Consider the following 16,102-nt stretch of genomic DNA (forward strand, 5'->3'; position numbering starts at 1 on the left):
TATTTTTAAGTCTTATTTGTTTTATTTCGGCTTAAATGAAATCAGTTTTTAATTTAAGGTCAATATTATTAGCCCTTTTAAGTTTATATATATATATATATATATATATATATATATATATATATATATATATATATATATATATATATATATATATATATATATATATATGTATATATATATTTTTTTTGATAGTCTACAGAACAAACTATCATTATACAATAACTTGCCTAATTACCCTAACCTGCCTAGTTAACCTAATTAACGTTAACCCTTTAAATGTCACTTTAAGCTGTATAGAAGTGAATATCTAATCAAATATTGTTTACTGTCATCATGGCAAAGAGAAAATATTACTTAGAAATGAGTTATTAAAACTATTATGTTAAAAAAATTTCCGTTAAATAGAAATTGTGGAAAAAATACACAAGTGGGCTAATAATTCTGACTTCAATAATATATATTACTAAAACTCAATATGATGCATTTTTAACTCTCTAATAAATGATATTATTCATTTTCTGAAACGCCAGTGTTTTTCTCCATCATCTGATAGAATACTCCCGGTATTTACACTCTCATCTGGATGTCCCCGTTGCGGAGTATAATGTCGATCAGGATTTGCCAGGAAATTTTAAGAACCACTGGGCCAAAAATCTCCCCTTCCTCATAGAAGACTACGAAGAACAGCCTGGACTTCAACCGCATATTAAGTGAGTGTAAAAGACGAGTCTCTTCAGTCTTTTTAGTGTTTGAACATTGTCTGGATCACATATGAATGAATGAGGAGTTACCAGCATCATTTGTATGTGTGTAGAGATGTTCTCCCTCAGAACTTTGACAGTTACTCCGCTGAGGTTCAGAAGCTCATCTGTACAGCAGATCATCTCGGTGCACTGATGCAGTACGACACGTCAGGCTTCTTACCAAACCTCAGAATACACAGAGGTTAGAGTGCTTCTAAAACACTCGATAATCATGTTTTGTTTTTGCTTTCTCTGCTGTTTTTGTGCATATATATTATAATAATTTATAATAACAGTTTGTTTTACTTTTTCCTCCTAAAAATGTCAAGATGAATTCTGGAATGAAGGACTCTCATCCTGAAAGGAGTGTAGTCGAGCGTTGTTTTTTGAGTGTTGTGTCTTTTGTGTTTTGTGTAGCGATGGGTTTGGCCACTATAGAGGTGATGCAGGCCATGCAGAGGACCTGGAGCAACTCGAAGGTCCGCGTCAACGGAAAGACCAGACAGCTGCAGTGGAGAGACATGTTCGACATCGCTGTCAAATGGAGGAGGTCAGAACAATGATGAATCTGTGTGTGTGTGTGTGTGTGTGTGTGTGCATTTGTGTATGTGATGTGTGTTTGTGTGCGTCTTGTATGTATGTATGTATGTATGTATGTATGTGTGTGTGTGTGTGTGTTTGTTTGTTTGTTTGTTTGTTTGTTTGCATGCGTGTGTTTGTATGTGTGCTTATTTGTGTGTGTGTGTTGTGCATTTTTTTGTATGTGTTTCTGTTTTTGTGTGTGTGCTTTTTTATGTGTGCATGTTGTGTGTATTTGTGTGTGTGCATTTTTATGTGTGTGTGTGTGTGTGTGTGTGTGTGCGCGTTTGCTTGATTGCGTGCATGTGTTTTTGTTTGTGTGTGGTTGTGTATTTGCGTTTTTGAGTGTGTATATTAATGCTTGGCATTTTTGTGTGTGTGTGTGTGGATGTGTGTCTGTGTGTGTGTGTTTTGTGTTTGATTTTATGTGTGTGTATGTATGTGTGTGGGTTTGTGTGTGTTTGGTGTGTGTGTGTGTGTTAGTGTTTTTGAGTGTGTTTGTTTGTGTGTGTGCATTTCTTTGCGTGTGTGTGTTTATTTGTGTATGTGTGTGTGTGTGTTTGTGTGTTTGTTTGTGTGTGTGTGTTTTGTGTTTGTTTTTATGTGTTTGTGTGTGTGTTTGTGTTTTTGAGTGTTTTTGTTTGTGTATTTCTGTGTTTCTGTGTTTGTGTGTGTGTGTGTGTGTGTGTGTGTGTGAGTTTTTATGTGTTTGTGTGTGTGTGTGTGTGTGTGTGTGTGTGTGTGTGTGTGTGTGTTTGTGTTTGTGTGTGTGCATTTCTGTGCGTGTTTGTGTGTGTGTTTTTATATGTGTGTCTTTGTGTGTGTGTGTGTTTGTGTGTGTGTGTGTGTGTGTGTTTTGTGTTTGTGTGTTTGTGTGTGTGTTTGTGTTTTTGAGTGTTTTTGTTTGTGTATTTCTGTGTTTCTGTGTTTTTGTGTGTGTGTGTGTGAGTTTTTATGTGTTTGTGTGTGTGTGTGTGTGTGTTTGTTTGTGTTTTTGTGTGTGCATTTCTGTGCGTGTTTGTGTGTGTGTTTATATATGTGTGTCTTTGTGTGTGTGTGTTTGTGTGTGCATTTCTGTGCGTGTTTGTGTGTGTGTTTTTATATGTGTGTGTTTGTGTGTGTGTGTGTTTGTGTGTGCATTTCTGTGTGTGCGTTTGTGTGTATGTGTGTTTTGTGTCTGTTTTGTGTGCACATGTGTTTTGTTTGTTTTTGTGTGTGTGTCAGTGATTTTGAGTGTGTTTGTTTGCCTGTGTGTGCATTTGTGTGTGTGTCAGTGATTTTGAGTGTGTTTGTTTGCCCGTGTGTGCGTTTGTGTGTGTGTCAGTGATTTTTGAGTGTGTTTGTTTGCCTGTGTGTGTTTGTTTGCCTGTGTGTGTTTATTTGTGTTTGTGTGTCTGTTTGTGTGTTAGAGTGTGTGCGTGTTTATGTACTTGAGTTTCTGTGTGCGTTCATTCGTGTGTGTGTGTGTTTATTCGCATGTGCGCATGTTTGTGTGTTAATGCATGTGTGTTTGTTGTCATTGTGTTCTGTGTGTGCGCGCATGTGCTGTGTGTTGTATTTGCGTTTATTTGAGTGTGTATTTGGGTTTTGTGTTTGTATGCATATACGTTGTGTGTGTGGTCCCAGTATTCATCACACTCTGGGGACCAAATGTTCTGACAAGTACGTGACAATAACAGTGAATTCTGGCCTTGAAATAATGAGGAAAATGGCTGCAGAATGTTTTATCTGAGGGTTGTGTTTAGACATAAGTTTGGGGGAAGATGATGCACTGAATACACCGTCTGTGCAAGATAAAAATCATTACATCTACAGGGGAAATCCCCTTAACATGAAAAGCAAATGCGTGTTTGTGTGTGTGTGTGTGTGTGTGCAGGATTGCAGATCCAGACCAGCCTGTGCTGTGGTTAGATCAGATGCCTGCCAGGAGTCTTAGCAGAGGATTTAACAACCACATCAACCTCATCAGGTGCCGTTTCTCCCCTGTGTGTCATCTGATCTGTAAAGCTGCCAGTCTTAATCACTTAATCACTGTGTGTGGCTTTTAAGAGCCGTTCACGCCAAGGATAATCGCTATTTTGACAATCATTTTAATAATCCTTCTAATTGCCTGAGAGTAGAGAAGTCCACACCACAGCTATGACACTGATGACAAAGAGAAACAATAAGGCTCAATATATAATAAGCAGCAAACATAAATATCAGTGCATGCAGAGTCGAGCATTCAACAGCCCTGTAGAATAAAATCATCTAATGCAGGGGTTCCCAAACTTTTCAGCCCGCGACCCACAAAATGACAATGCCAGTGACTCGCGACCCTCAATATTCAATTCAATTCAGCTTTATTTGTATAGCGCTTTTACAATGTAGATTGTGTCAAAGCAGCTTCACATAAATGGTCATAGTAACTGGAACAGTGTGGTTCAGGTTTTAGTGTTTAAGTTCAGTTCAGTTCAGTTTAGCTCAGTTCAGTGTGATTTAATCATTACTGAGAGTTCAAACACTGGAGAGCAAATTCATCGATGCGTAGCTCTACCAGTCCTGAACCATGCGAGGCAGTGGCGACACCGGAGAGGGAAAAAAAACTTCACCTGATGGGAGTGAAGAAAAAAAATCTTGAGGGAACCAGACTCAGTTGGGCGCGACCATTTTAATTTCTCCGCTGGCCAAAAGTCTTGTGCAGAGCTTCATTCGCCGTGGTTTAGGCTGGAAGATGGCCTCAGCGAAGACTCGTCTGTCCCTGGAGCGTCGCTGGAATCAGATTCATGTTCTCCACTCCCCACGACCATCAGCGCAGCAGCAGCTCAGGATACGGCCTGGTCCCGGATATGGAATCCTTGGGATCATCACGTCGCCGGTCTTGGATCCAATCAGTGACTCCGCATAATCTGAGGACGTCGGGATGAGTATCCCCAGGGGAAAATAGAGAATAAAGAGAATAATTAGCGTAGCTGCTGTTCATAGTGTATATAAGCAAGATGTAGGAGCCAGTGTGGAACCCGCTAGGTGATGCATTGAGTGTATGCTTTACTAAACAGATAGGTCTTTAATCTAGTTTTGAACTGGGAGAGTGTGTCTGAGCCTCGGACGTTATCAGGAAGGCTATTCCAGAGTGTAGGAGCCATGAAAGAGAAGGCTCAACCTCTACTTGATTTTGCTATTCTAGGTACTACCAGAAGCCCTGAATTTTGAGATCTTAAAGAGCGAGTTGGTTTGTAGCGAGACAGAAGGTTGGTTAGATAAACAGGAGCTAGATTATTTAGAGCTTTATAGGTAGGAAGTAATATTTTAAATTCAATACGAAACTTAACAGGCAGCCAGTGTAGGGAGGATAAAATTGGGGTGATATGATCATATTTTCTAGACCTGGTCAGAACTCTGGCTGCTGCATTTTGTACTAATTGAAGTTTGTTAATAGAGGATGCTGGGCAGCCAGCAAATAGAGCATTACAGTAATCCAGTCTCTCAGGTGGTTATAAATATAGAAACCTTGCATGCAATGGCGCACACACACCAATAGACCCAAGTCTATTCTTCGGTTAATTTTTTTTAATGCATGTCAGTGCTGTAAATGGGCCAGAAAGTTTAACCTGGTGTTATAAAACCAATCTGCTGCATCTGACACTGTTGCTGTGTCTTAAATATAATGTAATCACCCCAGGGCTCACAATCCAATATAACTATAAGCTACTATCAGGCACGTGCACACATAGGGCTCAACCTGTGCAGTGCACATGCCCTTTTTAGTCTTGGATAGAAAGTGCCCTTCCAAAACGATCAAAAGTGCCCCCGCGACCCCCCCCCCCCCCCCCCACCACCCTTCAGTACGTGACAACACCGCTGATCAGAACGCGCGCGAAAAAACCCCACCACCCCCCCACGCTCTCAAAAAAATTGACCCTGCACATGCCCTTTGGACAGTCTCTGCACGGGCCTGGCTACTATAGTAACTATATAGTATATAGTAACTACAAATGACAATTTTTTTTTTATCTTCGGTAGGTTATGGATAAAATATGGTGATTCTTATGGTTTAATAAAAATAGATTTTTAGAAGTCACCAGACGACCCCCCTTCATTGTCCCACGACTCCTCGGGAACCTCCTCCTTGTGAACCACTGATCTAATGTACAGCTGTACCAATATATGCTCACCGGCCACTTTATTAGGTACACCTGTCCAACTTTGTTATTTTACAATTATAGTTATTTTTATTCATGTATACATTGTTCTGTCATTCATTTTCATTGTGAAATGATCACTCGTGTTTAAATCAAAAACATTTTTATTTATTTTAAAGTCCAAAGAGAGAAATGGACTATTTTTTTTTTATTATTATTAATATTTTGTGCTGTATTTGGTTACGGAGCAGCCAAAAACAATATTTTCTATAAGCAGTTTTCTTGTGGTTTTCTAATCTAGTAGTGTTTTAAATTTAATAAATGCATATTAATGGTGATAACTGTGAAACCATGATATTCTTCTGACTATAATCGTACAACTAAAACCTATAATTGTTAGGCAGTTTAAAACACAACTTATGAATGTGTCTGAATAATGAAGAAGCCTACTTAAGCAATACACTGATCTTGTGCCTTGAAATACAACATTTGGATATGCCTGTAAGCCACATTGTACAATGCACTGATGTTATGTAGTTTCAAAACACAACATATTAACGCTTTAATGTAGAAGAAGTCAACATGGGTGTCTTTATGTGCACAAAACAGCATATGGGCTCTTAGGGTGCTTTCACACCTGTGAATCGATTCAGTTGTTCCGAAACAGAGATTACAATTGTTACATTGTTGCTCTTTGCTCTTGGAGCGGTTCGCTTTCACACTGCAAAGTTTCTAATCAGACCAAAAGAGCTAAAACATGTCACGTGTGAGTAAACTCTCCTCACATTGGTCAGAGTGTCAGGGTTTATTTTGCAGCGTCCCACTAAGCTGTCAGGAGAGGTGGTGGTTTGGTGGTGATTGACAGGGTGCGCACGCGTGACGTGTCTGAGGAGAGATGCGGTGGGGAGGGGTGAGAAGGGTGCGCGACGATGCCTATTTGAGGACCGGGAGGGAGACGCGCAATTACCGGGAGATCATCACTCGTTTGCGGGCATCCGGAGACTCGCGAAACTTCCCGCCATACTCATAATTCTCTCTTCATATAGCCGTAAGCCTATTACATATCCATAAAACACTGTGATATAACCGCGCTCGGATCGGATCGCTTTCTCACTGCAATCGAACCGCTCCAGGGTTTGTTTCAATTGAGCCGAGACCACCTCACTCAATCGATCTCGGAGCGATTACTTTGGCGCAGAACAGAGCGCGATTGCCCTGTTCACATATGCCAAACGAACCGCGCTAACTGGGAAAACGAGACACGTTCCGAAACAAAAGTGTAGGTGTGAAAGCACCCTTATATGCATTTGTGTCATCATATTGCAAGTCACATCTCTCCGGCCCCTCGTTTGGGATGCTAATCCTACACACAGGACATAAACCTAACAAATGTCTTGAAATACAACATCTGAACAGTGTCTTTAAGTGTGGTAGTTATAAATATTTGGGGTATTAAATTATTCGAAAATAACTGAAGCACAAGATATAGCCACCAGTCCACTTCACCGCATCGCCACCTCAGGTTACAGCTCTAGTACGGTTCGTTTGGAAATATTCTTTAAATTATGCATAATTGTGAGATTGTGTTGATCAGAGTTGACCAATGACAGCTGCAATGGGAAACAGGCCTAAAACTCTTGCTGTGATTGGATGTTAATGTTTTTTCTGTTGTTCCACAGGGGGCAGATTATTAATATCAGATATCTGGAGTATTTCAGTAGCATCCTCAGCTTCGTAAAGGACAGAATACTGGTTTATCACGGGTGAGTCTTGTTGTTGTTTTACATTTTAAGAAGATATTTAAGTATACATTTATATATTATATATTGAATATTTAAAATAAGCATTAACCGTATACTAAAGCTGCACACAATTTTGTGCACTCATATACAGTTGAAGTCAGAATTATTAGCTCTCCTGTTTATTTTTTTCCCCAATTTTATTATATTATTTTATTTTAATTAACGGAGAGAAGATTTTTTCAACACATTTCTAAACATAATAGTTTTAATAACTTATTCATCCGTTCATTTTCGGCTTAGTGCCTTTATTAATCTGGGGTGGGGTCGCCACAGCGGGATGAACCGCCAACTTATCCAGCACGTTTTTACGCAGTGGATGCCCTCCCAGCCACTTGGAAACATCCACACACACACATACACTATGGACAATTTAGATTATCCAGTTCACCTGTACTGCATGTCTTTTGGGCTGTGGGTGTAACCGGAGCACCTGGAGGAAACTTATGCGTACTCGGGCATAACTTGAAAACTCCACACAGAAATGCCAACTGACCCAGCCGATTTTATTATTTTATCTTTGCCATGATGACAGTAAATAATATTTTGCTAGATATTTTTTAAGACACTTCTATACAGCCTAAAGTGACATTTAAAGGCTTAACTAGATTAATTAGGTTAACTAGGCAGGTTAGGGTGATTAGGCAAGTTATTTTATAATGATGGTTTGTTTTGTAGACTGTCGAAAGAAAATAGCTTAAAGAGGCTAATAATTTGGTCGTTAAAATGTTTATAAAAAAATTAACAACAGCTTTTATTCTAGCCGAAATAAAACAAATAAGACTTTCTCCAGAAGAAAAAAACATTATCAGACATACTGTGAAAATTTCCTTCCTCTGTTAAACATCATTTGGGAAATATTAAAAAAAAGAAGAAAAAAAATCAAAGAGGGGCTAATAATTCTGACTTGAACTTTATCTATTTATTAATTTGCACATTTAATAAAATCACCTAATAATCTAAGAATTCCACAAAATATGACATTGAATATCTTTTTTTAATGTTTATAATAATAATAATAATAAATGTTTTTTAGCAACGCTCACTCCGCATTTTATCAAATAGGACAACACTAATTTTAGTTTCTTAAGCTGTGTTCACACCAGACACGTCTTGAGCTACGTAATTGCGCTATTTGCGCATGAATAGGTGAACATTTTGAGGTTATTCATTCGCGCGTGAAAATCATTTAACAATAGACACAGATTCTCATCATGGGCAGGGCTTCTGTCTGCCTGGTGACTCTAGCTTCGTTGCTAAATGGCTAACATGGATTTTATTGACAGAGTAGCAGTGTTTATGTGATTTAGAAAGGCTGAAAAACAGTGTAGATTGGTTCGGCACCATGTCTGAGTCCACTAGATCAGTTGTCCCCAACCTTTTTATCACCGCGGACCGGTCAACGATTGTCAATTTTACAAAGGACCGTTGTGCGGTGGAGGGTGGGTGGGTCTTCACGTGAACACAGCTGCTGCGCTCGTGCATCCAGGTTGATCTTGAACAACTCGGTGCGCATGCACTAGTTGCACTGATTATGTTTCAATCAAGGTTTATATGCATCAAATACATCACATCTGTGCCGAACATCTAAACTGACGAACATATTAACCATAATACAACCGTATAGCCGAATTAAATGTATGCACTGGCATGTTACAGCCCTAATGCGTATGATTATGTGAAACTCCATATAGATACATATTGCAATGATTTTGGGTACTTACTTAGCGAAGCACGCACACATAACGTTATATGCACAATCCCTAAATGCTCTGCTGATTTGGACGGGATAATTCCCGTTTTATAACATTAAACTATCAACAACCACCAATGAGCTATATTCTAGTGATCATTCTTCCCGCTCCGTGGTGGATTTTGGCATAGTCCATTTCACGTGAGATGGCGGGGGTGAGTGGAAGAAACCAAGTCGCGGGGGGAATATTTTCTACAGAAACAATTTATGATTTCTTATGTGGCCCAGTACCAATTCTTCCACGGACCGGTACCGAGTTTATATATTAAATGTATTATATATCCAGTACCGGTCCGCGGCCTGGTGGTTGGGGACCACTGCATTAGATTATGATTTCAGAGGTGCACCCACTGCATTAACTATACCTGGATGATGGAAGTTGTCAGCTGTGCTTCTGACTGAGCCAAACCCAAGTTGATAAACTGTTGTCCGGTGTCGGCAGTAGGATTTCCCCTAGGGACACTAACTGCAGGTGCTATGTCATAATCGCACCCTACAAGAGCAAGCTATTGATTGGTTAATTCAGTGCGAATGTCCGCTAAAGTTCAGATTTTCCAACTCGCGCGATTTGCGCGTTAAGCAGGTCAAGCACGCAAAATGCTCAATACGTGCCGCTTCATTCGTGCAACCCGTGCTACAGGATGTCTATTCATGTCTTTGCGTTGACTTTACATGCAAATCCCTTACGCTTGACGCTTCGTCTGCGTCTGGTGTGAACGCAGCATTAGAGTTTGAACTGTCTAAATAATTGTGATCTTACCATTCACTTCTTATGATTACCTTGTTTAAATGAATTTTATGTGTAATTAGACACTTTAACCCAGCGGTCACCAAACTTGTTCCTGGAGGGCCGGTGTCCTGCAGATTTTAGCTCCAACCCTAATCAAACACACCTGATCAAGCTAATTAAGGTCTTACTAGGTATACTTGAAACACCCAGGCAGGAGTGTTGAGGCAAGTTGGAGCTAAACCCTGCAGGGACACCCGACCTACTGGAATGAGAACGGTGACCCCTGCTTCAACTAGTAAACAAGTAAACATTTTTATTTTTGTTCATTCTGACACTTTTTATTCATAAACACAGACATAATTAATTAATTTACTTGCACATTTAGCTTGTTCAACCATTTACCCAATCTCCCATAGAACTTTTATCCCCGATATTATTCAGGAATTTATTCGCTTTATTGATTTTCTTAATTGTGTCTTCTGTCCACCAGGGCGTATAACCCGCGGGGGCTGCAGGAAGTAAAACAGGCTCTGGAAAATGTAAATAAAGTGGAGGATTTGCTTCCAATTATGAAGGTAACATGAGCATTAAAGAGAGAGTTTTACAGCTACTTGAAAAAAATCTTTTAATCACTATTATCTTTTAACCATTCGTTTAACTGTTATCTTAACCATTAACTTGTGTGGTAAATGTTGCAGATAGTAGTAAAAAAAACTTGACTTCATGGTTTTGGTGTTGTGATTTGGGAACTTTTCTGTTAAGAATAAAAACACACTAAATCAGATAGTTAAGTGGTCCAGTAAGCTGACTGGGGTATCACTGGCCAGTGTGGTGGCTGTGTACACCAGGCAGCTGAAGAGAATTACAAACCAAATCGTAGGTGACACCGCTCATCCCCTACACTTCTTCCTTCCGGTCGCAGGATTTTAGTATCAAACTAACCGATTGAAAAATATTTCATATCAGCAGCCATTAAATATTTAAAGAAGACATTGACTAAAGAAGAGGTATTTCTGTGACTTATTTATTTATTTATTTATTTATTATTATTTTTTTTTTTTTACTTAGTTTTTATTGATTATTTGGGAACATATAACCAGTGGGAACAAAACAAGCAAATAAAAAATAAGACATATATACATAAATATACATAAACATACATATGTATACAGACCTATATAGGCAAATACATCCATTCCACACATGTATTTCCATATACATACATGCATAAAAACATTAAATTAACCTCATCAAAATAGATAAATAAATAAGTATAAATTAAAAAATAGAATAAAAGGTTGCCAAACATATTTTCACAATTATACATAACCTTTAGAATTATGTAAATGTTCAATTATACATAATTATATTGCCGTTGAGGAGAAAGTCAGCCATTTACTCCATTTCATTTCAAAGGTCTCTAATTGTAATCAAAGTGCATGTGTCATTTTTTTCCATTTCCTCAACTTCTGCTATAATAATGAACCATTCGTCTTTAGTTGCTGGCTCTTCTTTGTACAATTTCTAGGTTATAGCTTTTTTACTTGTTGCCAAGAATATCTTAAATAGATCTCTATCTTCCTTTTTAAGATTAATAGGAGTATCACCCAGATAAAGTACTTCAAATTAACTAAGAATATGAAGATAAAAAAATTTGATTAATGGCGGAGTGCACCATTTCTCAAAAACTTATCAATTCTTGAGCACTGCCAGAATATGTGCGCATGATGTGCCTCCTTTACCCCGCAGTTCCTCCAACAAGGATTAGTAGTTCCCGATTGTAATGATTTATTTATTTTTATTTCCCAACCCTTTTTATTGTGTTTATGTCGATTTGTTGAAGTCACTATTAGGGTTGTGTACGGAAACTCTGTGCCATGCCTTTGTAACCGGTATGCACTGAATCAGCATATGAATTCTGCGTGGATTTCATGCACAAAATGTAAATAAAACTTTAAAAATGTTTCAAATAATACCATATTTGGATCATGCAGTATCTTACAAGATATCCTATTTATTAATAAGGTTTTAATTGCATTTGTTCATCCGTCAGGCTACAGTGATTAGGTAGGGTTTAATGTGTTCAGCCTTTCAGTACAGGCCTACAGCAAAGTAGAAAGAGTTTGGCCTGATAAAATAATCCCCCAAACAGCTGTCAAAATTGACCAAAAACAATACATTTTATTCTGTCACTAAATGAATTTAACATTTTTTTATTTAAATCATTACAGAATAACCAAAAAATGCAAAGAATACAATCACAGATTTTTTAAAATCACTTTTAACAATTGCAAAAAGAGACTGAACGGGCAGAAGCACAGCTTCATCTGGCAGAGGAACAACAGACTCTGACCAAACTGCAGCAAACCAAGGCCAGACTTGAGATCCGCCTCTTAAAGGCTACGTTCAGACGAGCTGGTCTCTCCTCATCAGATGAGGAAGTCTGAAATTATTGAGTTTTTGAAATTAAGTCTTTTTTTTTTATTCAATACATCTATATTTGAAACTTGTTATAAATATCCTCAGTATACAGTGTTTGTGTTGTAGATCTCAGATGAGCCGACTGCTGGAAGAGGATGGGTTGGGGTTTTTCTTGTTTTTAGTTTTTTTTTAGTTTTTTTTTTTAATTGTGTGTGTTTTTATTTCAAATAAAAATAAAGTTTTATTGACCCCACACTGGCTATTCCACATGCTGCTCTTTACATATCTATAGTTCTACATTGTGATTTCCTATCCTGTTTGAACACTGGCTATCCAGATTTAGTGACCCTGAAAAGTTCCCATCCGAATCAGATCGATTCAATTCGATGTTGCTTTGAAAAACTGCCTCAAAAAGTAAGCTGGATTACTAAATTCAGATCAATTTTATCTGGATTAAACCTTTTGAAAAACCGGGCCCAGGCGATACTTCCGGGTTTCTTCCCACCACAACCTCGCTTTCACTTTTAAAATGGTGGCTACATGAAATCAGTCTATAGGACCCCTTTAAATACAAGGGGAGTAAATAGCTAGTGTAGCATTTTTAAAAAATTTAGTTGATCTTTTCCTCTTTTTTTTCTGTCAGTCTCTCCTTTTATACAGTTTGTATATATTTCAGATTAATTGTTAATAAAATATAGTTGTCTTTTTTGGGAACTTCAAACTGTTCATCTGAAAATCAACATCCTCGACTCGAGCTTTATGAATGTGTGTGTGTTCTTGAATGAAGCCAATTTTATGAGTACTATGAACAGTTAATAAACACTCATCGTTGCCTGTTTACAATTTTGCTTGGCATTTTACACCTATAGTTGTGTTTTTGCATTGATGTATTTATTTAGAAACACATATGCGAGTTCTCGTTAACCACATGAAGACAGATGGAGTGCTTCTCTTAAACGTTTCTGTGTTTGTTTTGATATCTGAAGCAGTTCAACAGTAAAACCAGAGACGGCTTTACGGTCAATTCCAAAGTGCCCAGTCTGAAGGATCCTGGGAAAGAGTATGACGGATTTACAATCACCATCACTGGAGACCGGTGAGAACTTTCATATGTGTCATATCTTCAATGTTTATGTTCCTTAGTGTATTTTTAATTGAGACTTTATAGACCAGGGGTGCTCAAACGTTTTCCTGAGAAGGGCCAAAAATCAGTCATAGAGAGCTGTGGGCTGAAAATAAATGTATTAAACTATTTTACATTAAAGTTGCCATGCGTAATTTCATAATTTATTTCAAAATATTTAAAAGTATATAGAAAACATCACTTTCAATCATATAAACTAATGCAGTATAACTCATTTTAATTCTAACTTGTTGCATTAAAAACATAAACAATCCCATTTATGACACAGTGGAGTTCATTGCTGAATACACAAGCAGAACATGCCTTTGCCTTGATTCACTTTCTGCATCATCCTCTATCCATCGGGTGACAGTATGTACATTTGTAATGAACATCCCCTACATTCTTCCTCTCTTATCAGTTGGGATGGTGGGTCAAATCAAAGGTTACCATGGGCCAACTTTGCCCTGCAGGCCCTAGTTTGGGCATCTCTGTTATAGACAACGTGTTTTTCTTATACTCTACTGTATGTTCTTTATTTGGCTATACTTTATAGAGAACACATTTTGACTTGGTTTTACACTAAACACGATAACATTTGTTTTAAATTCGATTCTGCAGTGCGTTACAGGTCTAAAGAAAAATATGAATGATAAATAATCTAAAATAAAACAAATACATTCATAGAAATGGTATAATACTTATGTAATTTCACTCACCTGGGAAATGGAGACCAGGTGAATGTTTTGTAAGCACAATTAAGTGCACACAGCACGCCATATCATCTGATAATTGGAGGAAATAATCCCAAAAAGGCAACTGACTGTGTAAAGCCACATAAAACAATACAGAAATATGATGTATGCGCCGAGTTCAGCGGCTAATCAGCCGGAATCAGCTGAGGTGAAGTAACGGCGACCAGCGAGACCTAGCTGTCACTCAAGTGGCCACGCCCTTAATTATGCAAACTTATTAAAACCTAATATAAAAGAAACAGATGAGTTATAAAAAAATCACCCCCTCACAGTTGTCATGAAGGGTAAAATTAGCTTTTCATTCATTCATTCATTCATTCATTCATTCATTCATTCATTCATTTTCTGCCACTTTTCCGGGGCCGGGTCGCGGGGGCAGCAGTCTTAGGAGAGAACCCCAGACTTCCTTCTCCCCAGACACTTCCTCGAGATCTTTCGGGGGGATCCCGAGGCGTTCCCAGGCCAGCCAAGAGACATAGTCCCTCCAGCGTGTCCTGGGTCTTCCCCGAGGCCTCCTCCTGGTGGGACATGCCTAGAACACCTCCCTAGATAGGCGTTCAGGAGGCATCCAAAACAGATGCCCGAGCCACCTCAGCTGACTTCTCTCGATGTGGAGGAGCAGCGGCTCTACTCCGAGCTCCTCCCGGGTGTCAGAGCTCCTCACCTTATCCATAAGCGTGCACCCTGCCATCCTTCGAAGAAAACTCATTTCGGCCTCTTGTATCCAAGATCTTGTTCTTTCGGTCATGACCCAGAGCTAATGACCATAGGTGAGAGTAGGAACGTAGATTGACTGTTAAATTGAGAGCTTTGCCTTTGAGCTCAGCTCCTTCTTCACCACAACGGATCGGTACATCGATCGCATTACTGCTGCCGCTACACCAATCCGCCTGTCAATCTCATGTTCCATCCTTCCCTCACTCGTGAACAAAACCCCGAGTTACTTAAAATCCTCCACCTGGGGTAAGGACTTTCCTCCAACCTGGAAAATTAGCTTTATGAACCAAAATGGTTCTTTGTACCAGGCTACCAGTACCTTTTTTTCTGCTGTAAAACTGGCCATTTTAACATTGGATCTCAATAGAAATGTGTTCTATTATAGAGCCAGGACTAGCGGAATTTCAATGAATTGCAGTTTCAGTTACTTCCGTATTGGCTTCCCAAGTGAGAGCGGGAGGTTGCCCATTGGTTCTTAAACAGCGCTTATTGACGATTGTGTTCACATGCTCAACAGAAATGACTGTGATTGGCTGTGAAGGTCATCATTCCACCAAACTTACCACTATTTACCAAGTGTAATCACAGATACAGAGACACTGGAGCATTTTAAAACCACATCCATCAGCTGATTTATCTTTAACAGGGGTCTCAAACTGCTAAGGAGTCGGGAGCGATATTGTCAGACCACCCGCTCTCGTTCAAAATACACCAGTTCCCGACCGCTCCCGCAGGAAAATTTATTCCCAATTGTCAGTAGTCAGGTTGCAGACCTCTAGTTTCCATTTAAATCAATGTAATTTCTGTTAAAGCCATAATAACCATAATCCATTATAAACTATAGACATTAGATTAATACTAGCCTGTTAGACTAGGGTAGAAACAAGTCAGGTAGCTAATGTTAAAACATGCTAACAACATGTTAGAGACTAGTTAAATCATGTTATCAATGTATTAAATACCTGCTAGCAACATGCTAACAACTGTAATTTATTAACGTTTAAACTACATAGACTTTCACAAATGCTCAAGTAAAATCACGTAACCACTATTAAAGCATGCTAGCAACCTGCTTTTGTTTTTAAATCTAAATAAGATAGCTTCAGTAGTAGAGTAGCTTGTTGTTGCTTAGCATTTTGAGCTTTATTTTGTATCTAATGCTAATGTTTGTGTGTGCCTTTGTGTGTGTTAGAGTGGGGAATATGCTGTTTTCAGTAGAAACGCAGACCACAGATGAGAGGACGCAGCAGTATCAGTCTGAAATCGAAGCGCTTTATAAGGACCTCACGGCGAAAGGCAAAGCTCTGATGCTCTCCACTGAACTGGGGGTAAGGTCATCTCTGTCTGTCCGTCTCTCG

The 16,102-nt window shown here is 38.8% G+C and overlaps 1 protein-coding gene across 3 annotated transcripts in view; it reads left to right on the forward strand.

The window, feature by feature from the left end:
* ttc13 (tetratricopeptide repeat domain 13) overlaps positions 1–16,102 on the forward strand; it is a 42,497-nt gene that overhangs the window by 19,547 nt on the left and 6,848 nt on the right. Inside the window, exons 12-19 of one of the 3 annotated variants that reach the window (XR_015517402.1) lie at positions 557–713; positions 818–948; positions 1,164–1,296; positions 3,202–3,294; positions 7,126–7,209; positions 10,219–10,303; positions 13,136–14,320; positions 15,022–16,072. Coding sequence is in view for 2 of the 3 variants with exons in the window: in NM_001130627.1 (NP_001124099.1) it covers positions 557–713; positions 818–948; positions 1,164–1,296; positions 3,202–3,294; positions 7,126–7,209; positions 10,219–10,303; positions 13,136–13,245; positions 15,937–16,072 (929 nt within the window). In the remaining variant the exon portion in view is untranslated. 3 annotated transcript variants of the gene reach the window in all.

This window comes from Danio rerio, chromosome 20 (genome assembly GCF_052040795.2).
Source record: "Danio rerio strain M-AB ecotype USA chromosome 20, GRCz13ab, whole genome shotgun sequence".
Classification (NCBI taxonomy): Eukaryota; Metazoa; Chordata; class Actinopteri; order Cypriniformes; family Danionidae; genus Danio; species Danio rerio.